Source organism: Gopherus flavomarginatus, chromosome 5, assembly GCF_025201925.1.
Source record: "Gopherus flavomarginatus isolate rGopFla2 chromosome 5, rGopFla2.mat.asm, whole genome shotgun sequence".
In the NCBI taxonomy this organism is placed as follows: Eukaryota; Metazoa; Chordata; order Testudines; family Testudinidae; genus Gopherus; species Gopherus flavomarginatus.
This window is the reverse complement of record NC_066621.1, coordinates 62,520,977-62,534,133: the sequence shown is the minus strand read 5'-3', so window position 1 is coordinate 62,534,133 and position 13,157 is coordinate 62,520,977. Positions and strand designations below refer to the sequence as shown.

General features: G+C 42.6%; 1 protein-coding gene across 1 annotated transcript in view; it reads left to right on the top strand.

Annotated features, from left to right (window-relative positions):
• The first annotated feature begins 1,941 nt into the window (after positions 1-1,941).
• DKK3 (dickkopf WNT signaling pathway inhibitor 3) overlaps positions 1,942-13,157 on the top strand; it is a 67,117-nt gene continuing 55,901 nt past the window's right edge. The window contains exons 1-4 of the mRNA XM_050955151.1: positions 1,942-2,135; positions 2,305-2,545; positions 8,159-8,296; positions 8,797-8,880. Coding sequence (XP_050811108.1) covers positions 2,348-2,545; positions 8,159-8,296; positions 8,797-8,880 — 420 coding nt within the window. The 5' untranslated portion in view covers positions 1,942-2,135; positions 2,305-2,347. The remainder of the gene's footprint in view (positions 2,136-2,304; positions 2,546-8,158; positions 8,297-8,796; positions 8,881-13,157) is intronic.

Sequence of the window (13,157 nt, the reverse complement as noted above, 5' to 3'; positions counted from 1 at the left end):
TGTAGAAATTCTTTCTCACAGAAAGCAGTCTCTCTTGTCAGCCACAAACAAGAAATATTGATGACCAAAAGTCCACTTAATTCTTGGAATTGGCAGGAATTATAGGGAAGCATGACTCACCTGACCTAGGACAGGAAATTAGAACAAGAAATGTATAAATGAGACAAACTGCAGCTGCCACGATCCCCATGGCATAAAAAAAGTTACCAAATTATACCATTTTTTCTAATATTTACCAGAGAACTCTCATCCCCATCAATACTGGGTTTGAAATTCGTACTGAACTATTTTCTTGCTATCTTTTCTTCCTTCATCAGTTCCCATTTGGAAATGTACAGAGAGTTCTAATTCTTTTCCCCATCATTTCAGCCAGCATATATAGTCAACTCTGAGCCTGTCCCATGCCAGCAATAGGAAAGCCTTTAAATGTCTGGATGGGGAGCAAAATCTGCCTGGACTTTGCTGCTGTTTGGCACAGACCAGCCCTAAACCTTTCTGCTTATGCTTTCTATTTCTTTGCATTTTCTATCATTGATGGAAACATATATTCTAGGAACCTTAGGACTCAGGGTTAGCCTCATCTGCTTAGCATATAACACTTTAGGCCAGAGGTGACTAAAGTGCAGCCATGAGTCAAATGAAGCCCATGGTGTTCTGTAATGGGCCCCACAGCTGCACTCATCTTTGAATACGGAAATGTGGGTAAGGGTTAAAATAAGGGAGAGTGCAAAGGGGGCACAGCAAATAAGTCTTTGCTAAAGACAGCAGAAGAGCTCCCCCGACAGCCCTTATAAGGGAATGCCTCTCCTCAAATCCTTTCCCTCTCCATAAAGCAACACCTTGCACCTGTGAGGCACTGACATCACCAGGCAAGAAGACAAACAAAAGAGTAGCTGCCACGTGATACCTTCCCATCCCCCACTTACTCCTTTTCCCAGTACAATTGAGAAAAAATGGTGCATTTGCTCAGAGCTCTTCCTGAGGCTCCTTTTCCAGGGAAGCCCATTTCCCATTATCATGAGAGAGTGAAGAAGACAGCTCAGCAGGCACTCACAAGCACCTTGCTCTTGCCAGCACTCCATAGACCGATGCAAAAATCTTACCCCTGGTTGGAGAAATGTAGCAATATTTTGTTAATTCTCCTTCCTTCACTAACTTATCTGAACCACTGGGTGAGGTTGCATATTGATACAAATGAAGGCCCTTTGGATCATGTTGAAGAGAAAAGTTCACTTTACAGCCCTCATAAACTGGCAGTTCATGAAAAATAAGGATGATAATCCTTTAAATGATTCTTCCCTCTGGGTCTCCCAGCACATCCTGTCTTTTAGGCCTCAAACTTGCGAAGGCTTATAAAGGTGCTTAACTTTTGGCACTGAAGTCAGGGTGTGTAAAGTTAAGCAGGACTTAACAGTCTGGGGCTGGGCTTGATTTTTCTCTCTTGTACAGCTCCACACACATTGGCAATGGTAAGCAGAGGGTAACAATATAGTGCATTGCAGGGTGGGAGCTGTGATGACTTGCTACTCTTAACCTTTAAAGCCAGGTTGTGGTCAATGGATACCATAGGCCCTAATATAATATGCTCCATTTTGATGCAAAGAGCCACTGCTTGGAGAAGGATGGCGCTTGCACATTTAAACGCTCCACGGCTGTCTGCAGCCAACCTCTCTTCTCAGGAGGGGTCTGTAGCGCGGCTGTCCCTCCCGTACACTAAACGCGGCCCTGCAAGAGCTTCAATCAAGCTGCCAATGAGGGACGGGGCTGGGCAAAGCCTGGGGCGCCTCAGCTGTGTCCCCCCGCCCCCCAATTCACACTGAACGAGCTGGGGAGCTTGCCAGGCTTTGTAAAGGAAGCTGGCACCGAGCCCCCACCCCCCACACTCTGCTCCCAGAGCAGGCGGGCACCTGGTCCCTCCCACACCGCGCTCAGCCCCCGCTTTCTCCGGCTTCCGCTGCAGCCAATAGCAAGGGAGGCGGCCGAGGGGGAGGCTGCTGGGAGCCCCAGGGGCGCAGCAGAGCAGCGCCGCTGGCTCGAGGCTTCACAGCTCGGCGCGCATCTCCCCTGCTCGCCAGGGCTGCTAGGGAGGCGGCGGCGGCCACGGCTCAGGGAGCGCGTCTGTGCTGGGAGACAGCGTGAGTCTCCGGGGGCGCTGGCAATGCAGAGCGGTGGGGGCAGGCACGGGAGCCGGGGGAGGGGCGCGGAGGGGACCCGGCCTCGGCGGCAGGGCGAGGCGTCGCTGTGGCCAGGCGGCCGGGCTCTCCTCGGGCCCGCTGCTCAGCGTTTGTCTTTCTTCCTTCCCAGGCGGCCGCTGCGGCTGGGCTTCGGCGACCGCCCAGGGCTGAGGATGCTACTGCTCCTGGTCCTGCCCTTGCTGCTGGGGGCGGCTTGCGCGGCTCCGGCGGCGGATGGAGGCGCCCAGCTGCCGCCCGGGAAGCCGGAGCCGAGTTTCCCTCGGGAGGAGGCCAGTCTGAACGAAATGTTCCGCGAGGTGGAGGAGCTGATGGAGGACACGCAGCACAAGCTGCGGAACGCGGTCAAGGAGGTGAGACCCCCGCCCGGCCCCCTAGATCCCATCCCACCTGTGAAGGGGATAGAGGCTTAGTGCCTGGGGCTTCCCCTCGTTTCTTGGGATAGTTCCTAGGCCGAAGGGTGTGTGTGTGTGTTAAGGTGACTAGATGTCCCAATTTTTGGGTCTTTTTCTTATATAGGCTCCTATTACCCCCCACCCCCGGCCTGATTTTTCACACTTGCTGTCTGGTCACCCTAGTGTGTTTGTGTGGCTGTCTAGGCCTTTTGTGTGTGAGCCTTTAGGCTTGGGGAGGCAAGTGGGGTGTGTGTGGCTATGCAGTGTGTGTATTGCATGTGTGTGTTGGTGTGGCCCTTTGGAGCTGTTTGAAATATTTCCCCACCCCTTGCTGCCTTCTCCTCTCTGGTATTTGAAGAGGGAGTTTCCCATGTAGCAGCAAATCATTAACTCTGTGGAAACATTAATTTATTTCTTCATCCTGGGATCAGAGCGTCTCCCAGAATCTGAGAGTCCTTCTGATGCTCATCAAAGGTAAAAGCAGCAGAATCAGAAACTAATATATCTAAAAGGTTTAAGGTTGTTTTCTTGCTTTAGCATTCCTATCCTCAAAACCCTGAAGACATCTCTTCTGCTGGAAAGCCTTTCAGTAGTGTGGTGCAATAGTGGGTTTGCGTTAGGCCCTTAGCTTTATCTTGCTCTGTTTTTGTTAACAATTCCAAAAAGTTTTTGATTCCCCTCAAAGATGTTACTTGTCAATCTCCCTGAATCTCATTTGAGGCTAGAGATTCAGCACGTGCTTTCCTAGGAAATGCTCATTCACTTGCTGCATCAAGCCCTTAAAGTTGAGCATTTGGGGCTTGATTCTGCACTTCTGTGGACAGAAGTGTCATTCAAGGGTCAGTGAGAGTTTTGCCTGTGTCTCCTAGCTGTAATAAAATAAGGCATTTAAAATAACTTTTTGGGCTCTAGTTATTGTATTGGGTAGCCACTGGAGGCATCAACTATTTCACTTGTGTTTCAGAGCCCCCCCCTCACAAATCGTTCCCTTTGCTCCCGGGGCTAGTCCAGGATGGCCAACCTGTGGCTCTTCAGAAGTTAATATATGGCTCCTTGTATAGGCACTGACTCTGGGGCTGGAGCTACAGGCACCAACTTTCCTATGTGCTGGGGGGTGCTCACTGCTCAACTCCTGGTTCTGCCACAGGCCCTGACTCCACTCCACTCCTTCCTGCCCCCTCCTCTGAGCCTGCAGTGCCTTTGCTCCTCCCTGCAGAGCCTCCTGCATGCCACGAAACAGCTGATCGGGAGGTTCAGGAAGGGAGGAGGAAGCACTGGTCGGTGGGGCTGCCAATGGGTGGGAGGCGCTGGGAAGCATGGGGGTGAAGAGGGGAGCTGATGGGAGGCTGCTCACTTATTACTGTGGCTCTTTGGCAACATCTGTTGGCAAAGTCTGGCTCCTGCTCAGGTTGACCACTCCTAAGTTGTTGCTGGCCTATAGCAATAGAGAATTGACTGTGCAGAAAACAAGGTATTTTTCTTTTAAACTTCCCTTTCCTAGGTATTTTTTTTTATTACAAATGCTTATTTCCTATTATTAAGTCAATTGCAGTTGAAGCCACTCAGCAACTTTTGCGAGCAGGGCCTAAATTCGGATCCAAAATTCATTTTGTTAAAGAAGTTTTGAAACCTTAAAACTGTCTAGTTAACTCCCTCTTTCCTTTCTCCCTGGAGCCTTTCTTAGGGCCAAATTCTAACCTTGGCTATTTGTAGGCAACTTCGGAGAAAGTTACTGAGAGCAGTGGACAAAATATGAGGGCAAAATTTACCATTTTAAAATAGCAAAAACTATGTATTTTTTTAAATGACTGTATTAACAGTTGAGCTGAGACCCTTCAGTCAGCCCATAGTGAATTTTACTGCCTAATTTCAAATCCCTAAATGTTTAATGCAAGATTGTCAGCATTTTCATTATAGAATGTTGACATGGTACTGATAGAGCACTGTAACTAAAGTACAGAAATGGAATGCAGTATATTTTTTGTTTAGATGGTTGCATCATAAGTCTGTGGAAATTATTTCTTAATATTTCATATGTTTCAGCTGCATCAAGCTGTCAGTTTCCCTGAATGGCAGAGATAATACAGCCTGTCTTAGTTGCACTTTCAGTCACACAGAATGAACTAAAAGTTCAAGTAACTTGTGCTCAGGAGCTGTTTCCTCATAGCTTACTCCAAATTTTTCCACTGGCATGCAGCTTCTCTCCCATGTCCTGCAGATTCCCACAGGCTGTTGGCCAGAGGCACAGGGTCCGCTATGGGGAAGCCCTGTGCCCCCAAACTGCCTCTGTGTGTAGCTCTACTTTGGCTTCCTATCAGCATGCTTTTGTCACAGGGCTTCCGCTGCGGGCGTTTGCACCTGAAAGCTCTCTCAGAAGCTTAAAGATGCTGCCTACAAATGTAGTAACTTTGGAGCAGATTCCCCTCAGAGATGTTGTCTTTTTGCAGATGAAAATAAGGGAGCTGTGTGCCTATTCCATCCTTGATGTACGAGTAAACTCACGCTTCTGTACTGCAGTAGAACAGAATGAGCCCTAAGATGGAAGACAGATTTGGTTTACTCATTTATTACATTATACCCTTGCTGTCTGCATCCAGCTCCATTAAAATCCACATAAAAACCTCTCTTAATAATGTGCAAATTCTTATTCTATGGAAAACAGCCTTGTCCTGTGCTTCAGACGGAACTATCCTTAAGGATGTGTCAGTATTTCCATTAGTAGTAGTTGTTTTCAGTGGTTAACAGCACTATAAAATTTTGTTCTAGATTAAAATTTGTTCTCAATCTGGGAACAAACAGTTTTTTGAAAAGCTCAACTCTATGTTGTAACAGGAGGAGAAAATTTCAAATGGTTCATGATATTCTATAACTAGATTAACTTTGTTAGGTCATTGCATCATTTTGTGAATGAGGGCCCACATTTTAAATCTTTAGGCACCGAATTCAAGATTTAAACACACATAAAGAAACATGTCAGATTTCCAAAGGAGTTTAGCATGCATGGTTCTCAATTATTTTAGGCACTTGTGGTCAAAAATTTTGGAGTGGACTTTTTAAAAAAGGTCCAAAATTGCCCAGTAACTAACATTTTAAAATGTTGTGTTTGTGACTTGTCTGTTAATATTGGACATCTGTGCAGCTATCAGGTGCCTTCTTCCCACTAAACTTGCTCCACTCTTTCAATCTTCAGTTCTACTTACCCTTTATATCTGCTTCCTCTGCTCCTGTTTCCATGCTACTGAGTGCCTGAAATCCAGGCACCATGGAGCCTTCCTTCTCTACACATTTGTTCTTACTTCCTTGAATGTGATCATTTTCCTGGCAACACAGCACTGATCCTTTAGATCAGCTCCTGCACTTTCAACCTTGCTGACTGTTATCTATCTGTCTCCTGACACCCTCCTCCCCCCCTCCTTTTGCTCCTAGCAGGATACCACTAGTTTCGTCTAGGTTAAAATTGATGCCATGCAGCAGAATTTTCACACCTTTCACTCTGTGCCCTACCCCTATCCTATAAACGCTCTCCCTGCTCAACTTATTTTTTCCTTCCATTTTTTCTCTATATAATCTCTTAAAAATGTTCTTCACCTTTCGATTATAACCCTTGTTCGTGCTTCAGTCATCTCCTTTCTATTCTCTTGCCTTGCTCTCCTCCAATCTATCCACAACATGAGGTATAGTGGGGGAGGGAAGCCACTCAGATACTGTGGTGATGAGCACATCATATAAACAGAGAGAGCCAAAGTGCTGCCGCTGCTGTAGAAAGAATCTTCCTTTTCCACCATTTGGACATTCCACTCGTATTCACATTTCTCACCCTCACTTCCAGTTGTGTGCATACCCACACTTCTGCTTATCTTTGATATTGTTTCCTCCTAGTGCCCTTCACTAACACAGGCCCTCTTCCTATCTATTATATGTATTACAGTAGCATTTTGGGGCTTCAATTGAAATCAGTCCCCTATTTTGCTAGGAACTGTACAAAAATGTAGAAGGAGGGAGTCCCTGCCCTGAAGTGCTTATAGTATAAATAAACTAGACAGAGTGGGAGAAAGAGCATGTTGCTGTCATTTGACAGATGGGGAACTGAGATGCAAAGAGACTAAGTGACTTGCCCAAGATCACACAGGAAAAGAAACATCACTAAGCCAGAAACTGAACCTCTGAATCCTAGTTCAGTGTATTATCCACAAAAACATCCTCTACATTCTTCCCCATTCTCTGCAAGGAGCCTTTTTCTATATTGCCCCTTACAAATCTTCCTTTTTATACTGTGCCTCAAACCAACCCTTTGCTCTTTAAATCCCTTCTCAAATAAAATCAATTATTCCAAGAAGCCTTTCTGTGATAAACCACCTGAGAAATAAATCTTTAAAAATATTTAATTAAAATCACTACATCTGAACTTTTGATCTTCATCTGCATAACTGCTGTATTGTACATCTATCCTCTATTGTGTGTTTAATTTAGATTGTAAGCCCCAATGGAGTAGATACCATGTCTTTATTGTACAATGCCAAATGTACTTTGTCAGTGCTTAATAAAGAAAGATTGGCTATGGTCCAACTATGATAAATTTAACCCCATCCTTATTAATTTTAAATTAACATAATGATGGGTACAGAGAACTGAGGTATGAGGTATTGTAAATATTACACACTTTTAAAAATGTCCACAGCAAAAACGGTTAGGAAAAAGACAGACAGAAAACCCATCACTAGTGGGACATGTGCCCCTGGGAAAAATGTTAAAGATCAACCTGGTGAACTTTACAGTATTTTAGACCTAATATAGAGGTCTCAAGTAAATAACTAGTTTATTTGGAACTCCGTTAATGTTCCCAGGAATTCCTCTTGTTCACAAAGATTTCTTTCCTGGTTTTGTGCACTTTAAAATTCCATTCCTGTTTTACTCTTTAATTCAAAGAGCGATCTCATCATCTCCTTCCCAGTGTGATCATAGCACTGGGAATGCATGGGGCAGAATTAAGGCTGTGATTGCACTCCCAATACAATGGGAATTTTGCATGTTGATAAGAAGTGCAAGATTGAGCATGCAGGTCCTGATCCAAAGCCAATGAAAGACCTTCTCTTGACTTCAGTGACTTTGGATGATACTCTTTGTCCTTACAGAACCTTTCCCTGCTCTTCCTCAGGTGTGACAATCTATCTCAAGAGTAGTGTTTATCAGGAAAAAGTAGATAGGCTGGCTACTGATTAAATGTTAACTCAGTTTCAGCACACGGTGGATATTAAGAAGTTCTGCAGTGCTCACTTACCCTCCTGACATTCAATTCCATAGAAAGGCTGCCTTGTTCTCTTACTTTAAATAGAGTTTGGTGCTCCAGTATCATGACAGGGCAGTCTGTTGCATTAAAAAAGCTGGCATGCTCATTTTTGAGAGAGCTGAGGAAGCCTTTTCGTACAATAGAAATCAGTACTAATAAATGTGACAATGTGACACTGTTTAGGGTAGGACATAGTGTTCCTTGCTCTGTTTTATTGTTTTTTGCCAAAGGTTACAAATCACTGATGATGAATGTCTTGCTCACTAGTTTATTGCATTTGTTAGATGGAGGCTGAGGAAGAAGGGGCAAAAAACCCATCAGAAGTTGACTTTGAAAACTTACCTCCCAGCTACCATAATGAATCCAACACAGACACCAAAATTGGTAATAAAACCATTCATACCCACCAGGAAATTGACAAGGTATGAAACAATGCATATAACTATTTACCCTTGCTTGTGCTGGCCTTGCAGAGTAAGAGCTTGTCAAATGCTGAAAAATTTTAGAAAATCTAGAGTTGAATTCATGAACGTCTTGTATATGATTTGCTTCTAGAATTAGCAGTTAGGTGGGGAAGTGGAAAATGGTTAATGTGGCAAAATGGTTTGGTTTGTTCCATTGCTGTAGTGACTTTTCACACTGCATAGTAATGCCTGGAGAATATGGAATACAGATGTGATACTTACTGTGGAATGTAAAAGTGATTGCTGCTCAATACTTGATTGATAGCTTCTTTACTATGACATTCTGAAAAAGAATAGTGGGATTCATTATCCACTTTTACCAGCTTCAGTCACTATTGCAGGGCAGGAAATGAAAATAAATAGGATTAATGTTAGAGTAATACTGTACTAAACAGTAACAGAGGACTAAAATTGCATTCATATTCATCTAATTTATTGTTCCTGTTTTGCCATATTAGGTTACAGATAACAAAACTGGATCAACAATCTATTCTGAGACTTTTATTACATCTATAAAAGATGGAGAAAGCAAGAGGAATCATGTGAGTGAAGACTACCCTTTTTTTCTTTTAAAATTAAAGTCAATGTTTTTGTTTATCATCTAGAATAAAGCAGTTCCGTTTACAGCTCAGCCCAGCAGAACTTTTAAATATTAAAAACAAACCACTTGATTTACACGCAAAGTAATATTTCAAAACACTTTTTAACTACCAGGAGTTGCCAGTGTCAGGCTGACACTTTTTTGGTATAGTTCCCTTCTTACTGAAGGATCCCAGAGAACCTTACAAACTAACTTGCTATCTTCATTCATGCAAACTCATACTGAAGTCTTATGGGAGTTTTGCTTGAGAGAGCCCAAAAGCAGTGCTTAACTTGTGCCAGGGCTGAGTCTTGGCAGTTGATAGCCCTGGCACCTCTGGGCTTGCTGCATCAGTTATGAATGTAAAAAAAGTTGCTTCAGCCCCGGCACCTCTTTCATGACTAATTACTACACAAAAGAATCTGACGTATGCGTTCTTCACTGCTGAAGTTCAGCCATCTGGGGGGTACAGAGAGCATCAGAGTAGGTGGTTTCTTCACTGTGTTCTTTGGCTGCTGCATGATGTCATTCAGCCAGATATCAGAGCAACGCTATCAGGCAGGCCAATGGCTAAGGAAATTAAATTATAGTCCACTTCCTGAACTCCAGTATCTTCTGTTCCTCACAACCTTCTGGTACTTAGCACCACAAGGTTTGAAGTGTAGCATAATGTGGAAGAAGAATTCTGATCTTGTGGGTTGGCATGATGGTGGGTATAAAGGTTTTGTTGGTATGAGCTGAGATGGGGGTATTGCCACATTCTGATTATGCAGATCATTCCAATGAGAGCTAATATTTCCTTGGTGTCACTCTACTCCAGGTGTTCTGTCTGTGCCTCATATTTTACAGAAAACATCTTTAGAAAGTTTTAGAAAAAGTTATTGGTACTATTTATAGCCATCTTCTATTTTTCAAATCTCTTGTTCAGAGATGCCCAGAGAAATTTAATAGTTAAATATAAAAACCAAACAAACAAAACTAGGTTTTTTCAGGCAGTGATGCAGAATATTGCTCATTCTGTACTTCAAGCTAGTGTAATATCAGAGATTGGGAAAATGGAATTTCCATATTTTGGGGAAAGAGATAATTTTGTGGCTTTATTTTTTAAGAAGATAGTTGTTTGAAGCTGGTCAGTGGGGTGAAAAGTAAGGAATAAATCTGGTAGAGAGCAATCAGGCCTTATTCATTCAAGCATTTATGCACATGTTTATTTTTACTACCATCAGGCATCCTATTGGATTTAATGGATAGCATGCAGGTGAGACTGTCAGTGGTGCAAAATATGTAATTTATCACATGGTTCCAAAATTTAACTTTGTTGAGAATTTGAAGTTTTAGATCAGAGAAGTACTTTGTCAGGAAATCAAAGAATACCAATGATAGTCAAACACTGAAATGATTGCAGAGCTAAAATTTACCTTGCTTTTCATAAATCTTCCACTTACTGTGCTTAGGTTACAACAGCTTTCTGGCTTCTGATATTGCTGTGATTTGTCTCTTTTCGCCCCTCCTGGCGCCTTTCTTATGTTATCACATCTTTCACGTTTATTTTGCTTCTTTCTTGGAACAAGCTGCTGGGTCAGTCCTGCTCAGGGAGCCTGTGTGGAATAATAATACTCCTTTGTGGTTTACTGCCCTTTATCCTATTACTGAACTCTAATTAAACTTGTTCTGTTAGCATCAGCATGAAAATTTCTCCACTAACTTTATTAAAATGGAGATGAAAGGGGATTTCTCAATAGCCATGTATGTTTGAGAAGTCTTGCTGCTAGCAAATATAATAAAATATTAATTATTGAAACAGTAATAAGTTTATCTTGCATGAATATTTACAATTTATCCAGGACACTGATAACTGTATAAAGTACCTTCTATTTGTAGTTTGGAACCTTTGGTCTGGTCTGTGTTCATATGTTTGGAAAATAACTTTTGCCTGGCAGCTCTTTGGTATCCTAGCCAAAACGAATTGGTTGTCTCAGTCCAGTCCCTAGGAGGGGGTGTTTACATTGCATAGATCACCCTCAGAACTGGAATCAGTTTAAACTCCAGAGGCAATCACCAGGGACACATTGAGGCATGCTGGCATGGGGCACTATGGACTGGAATAACAGTGCATTGCTATTGCTTTGCTATCAGTAATTAGTTTCTTTTCTGCCATCCTTCATGAGGAGAACCCTTTTTTTAACCAGTGCTACAGCTGCTTGCAGACAAACAACAGTTCCCTGGGTCTCTGGCTTAGAAGTCTATTCTTCATTCCACACTGGAAGATCACCCCACTGGTTCTTGATGTACTGCTAAGGGAGATATAACAAAGTGCCATACTTGCAGCAACCAATTTGCAGTTCTGGAGCACGATAAAGCACCAGCTTGAAGTAGCTGAAGTTGCAGCAGTGAGGATAAGCCAGGCTTCTTGGAGGCGGTGGTATGGCCGAGGGGACGGAGGGAAAACAAGGCTGAATACCATGGGGCTGGGAGAGCAGTGATGCTGACAATTGTATGAGGAAATAAGTCAGGGTGAAAATTGTAATGGGTTAATGAAGTGAGGCTGAAGATAACACTGAAGGGATCAAGGCAGCAGAGAAGGCCCAAGCTCTGACATCTCTAGGGTAAGAAGGAGACTAGAAAGAAGCAACTGGGGGAAAGAGGAGGAAGGTGCCTGCAGTGATTGAAAGTTGGCAGAGGGAGAAACTGAGTGTGGGTGCAAGGAACATGGGAATTCTTGAAATGGCTTATGTTTATGGACCCTTTATACTAAGGGAACCACTCACTTGCAGATCTTAAGTGACTACCGCTTGTCTGCTGGTAGACAGAAGAGGCATAATATTCTAATGCTGAATAGTGTCTGTCTAGAGTAGGGCCAGATCCAACCCCACTGATTTAAGGCTTTAAACACTGTATTATCTGGGTACCAGGTAGATTTGCTTAAAAGAAAATGTGGAACACAGTTATCTACTTATAGCAGTGAAGGGGTTAATGTGTATCTCTTATGTGCAGTATAGTACTTGGGAATGAAACTAATTTTGTAATCTAACTTCCTGGCAAGCTGTGTACCAAAGTAGAATGACAGCCAGATTGTACATCATGCAGCATTCCTGCTAATAAGGACATGTGTCGATATGGAGTATTTCTTGGAACTACTACTAAATTTTCCCCAGCAAGTTCACACCATAGACTGAACTTCTTTTGTTTGCTTTTCCTAGTACATAGTTTGCTAGACATTTGTTTAAAGTATCTGGGTTTAAAAGAAGAACTATTTGTAGTGTAATATATTTTAAAACCCCAAAACTGAAAACTTCAAAGATATATTTTTTCCCCATGTTAATGACTCCTTCCCCCAATTAAGTCTCTCTCAGAGAAGAAGCTTTTTACAGTCACCATATGGCATATAGAAAGGAAACATAAGTGGTGGTACAGTAGTGTCTTAAGGTTTTCAAAATTGTTTTCAGACAATTTGTTTTTATTATCAGAATAGCCAAATTTTCTTTATTCCAGCTCATATTTTGAAATTTTCTTACAGTTGGGTAAGGATAGTAATAACTACAATGAAGTTGTCTAACACTTTGTATGTTACATTTTCTTGCAATTTTTTTAACTATATATTTTGACAAAGGAGATATTGGGGTTATTGTTACTTATGCAACACCATAAATACTTGATGCTGTAGGTCTACATGTATACAAAATGTTACTGTAAATATCTTAATTTAGATACGTTTTATATGCAGTCTCTCCAACTCTAAATCAGGGTTCTCAAACTGGGGGTCGGGACCCCTCGGGGTCATGAGCTGTCAGCCTCCACCCCAAACCCCGCTTTGCCTTCAGCATTTATAATGGTGTTAAATATATTTAAGTGTTTTTAATTTATAGGGATGGGGGAGGTTGCACTCAGAGGCTTTCTATGTGAAAGGGGTCACCAGTACAAAAGTTTGAGAACCGCTGCTCTAAATATACTATGTCAATTCTGGTGCCTCCAATCAAGAAGGAGGTTGATAAATTGGAGAGGGTTCAGAGAAGAGCCACAAGAATGATTAAAGGATTAGAAAACATCCCTTATAGTAATAGAATAAAAGAACTCTATCTATTTTTAGTTTAACAAAGAGAAGGTTAAAGGGTGATTTGATTATAGTCTAAAAATGTCTACATGGTAAACAAGTATTTAATAATGGACTTTTCAATCTAGCAGAGAAAGATAGCACAGTCCGGTGGCTGGAACCTGAAGCTAGACAAGTTCAGACTAGAA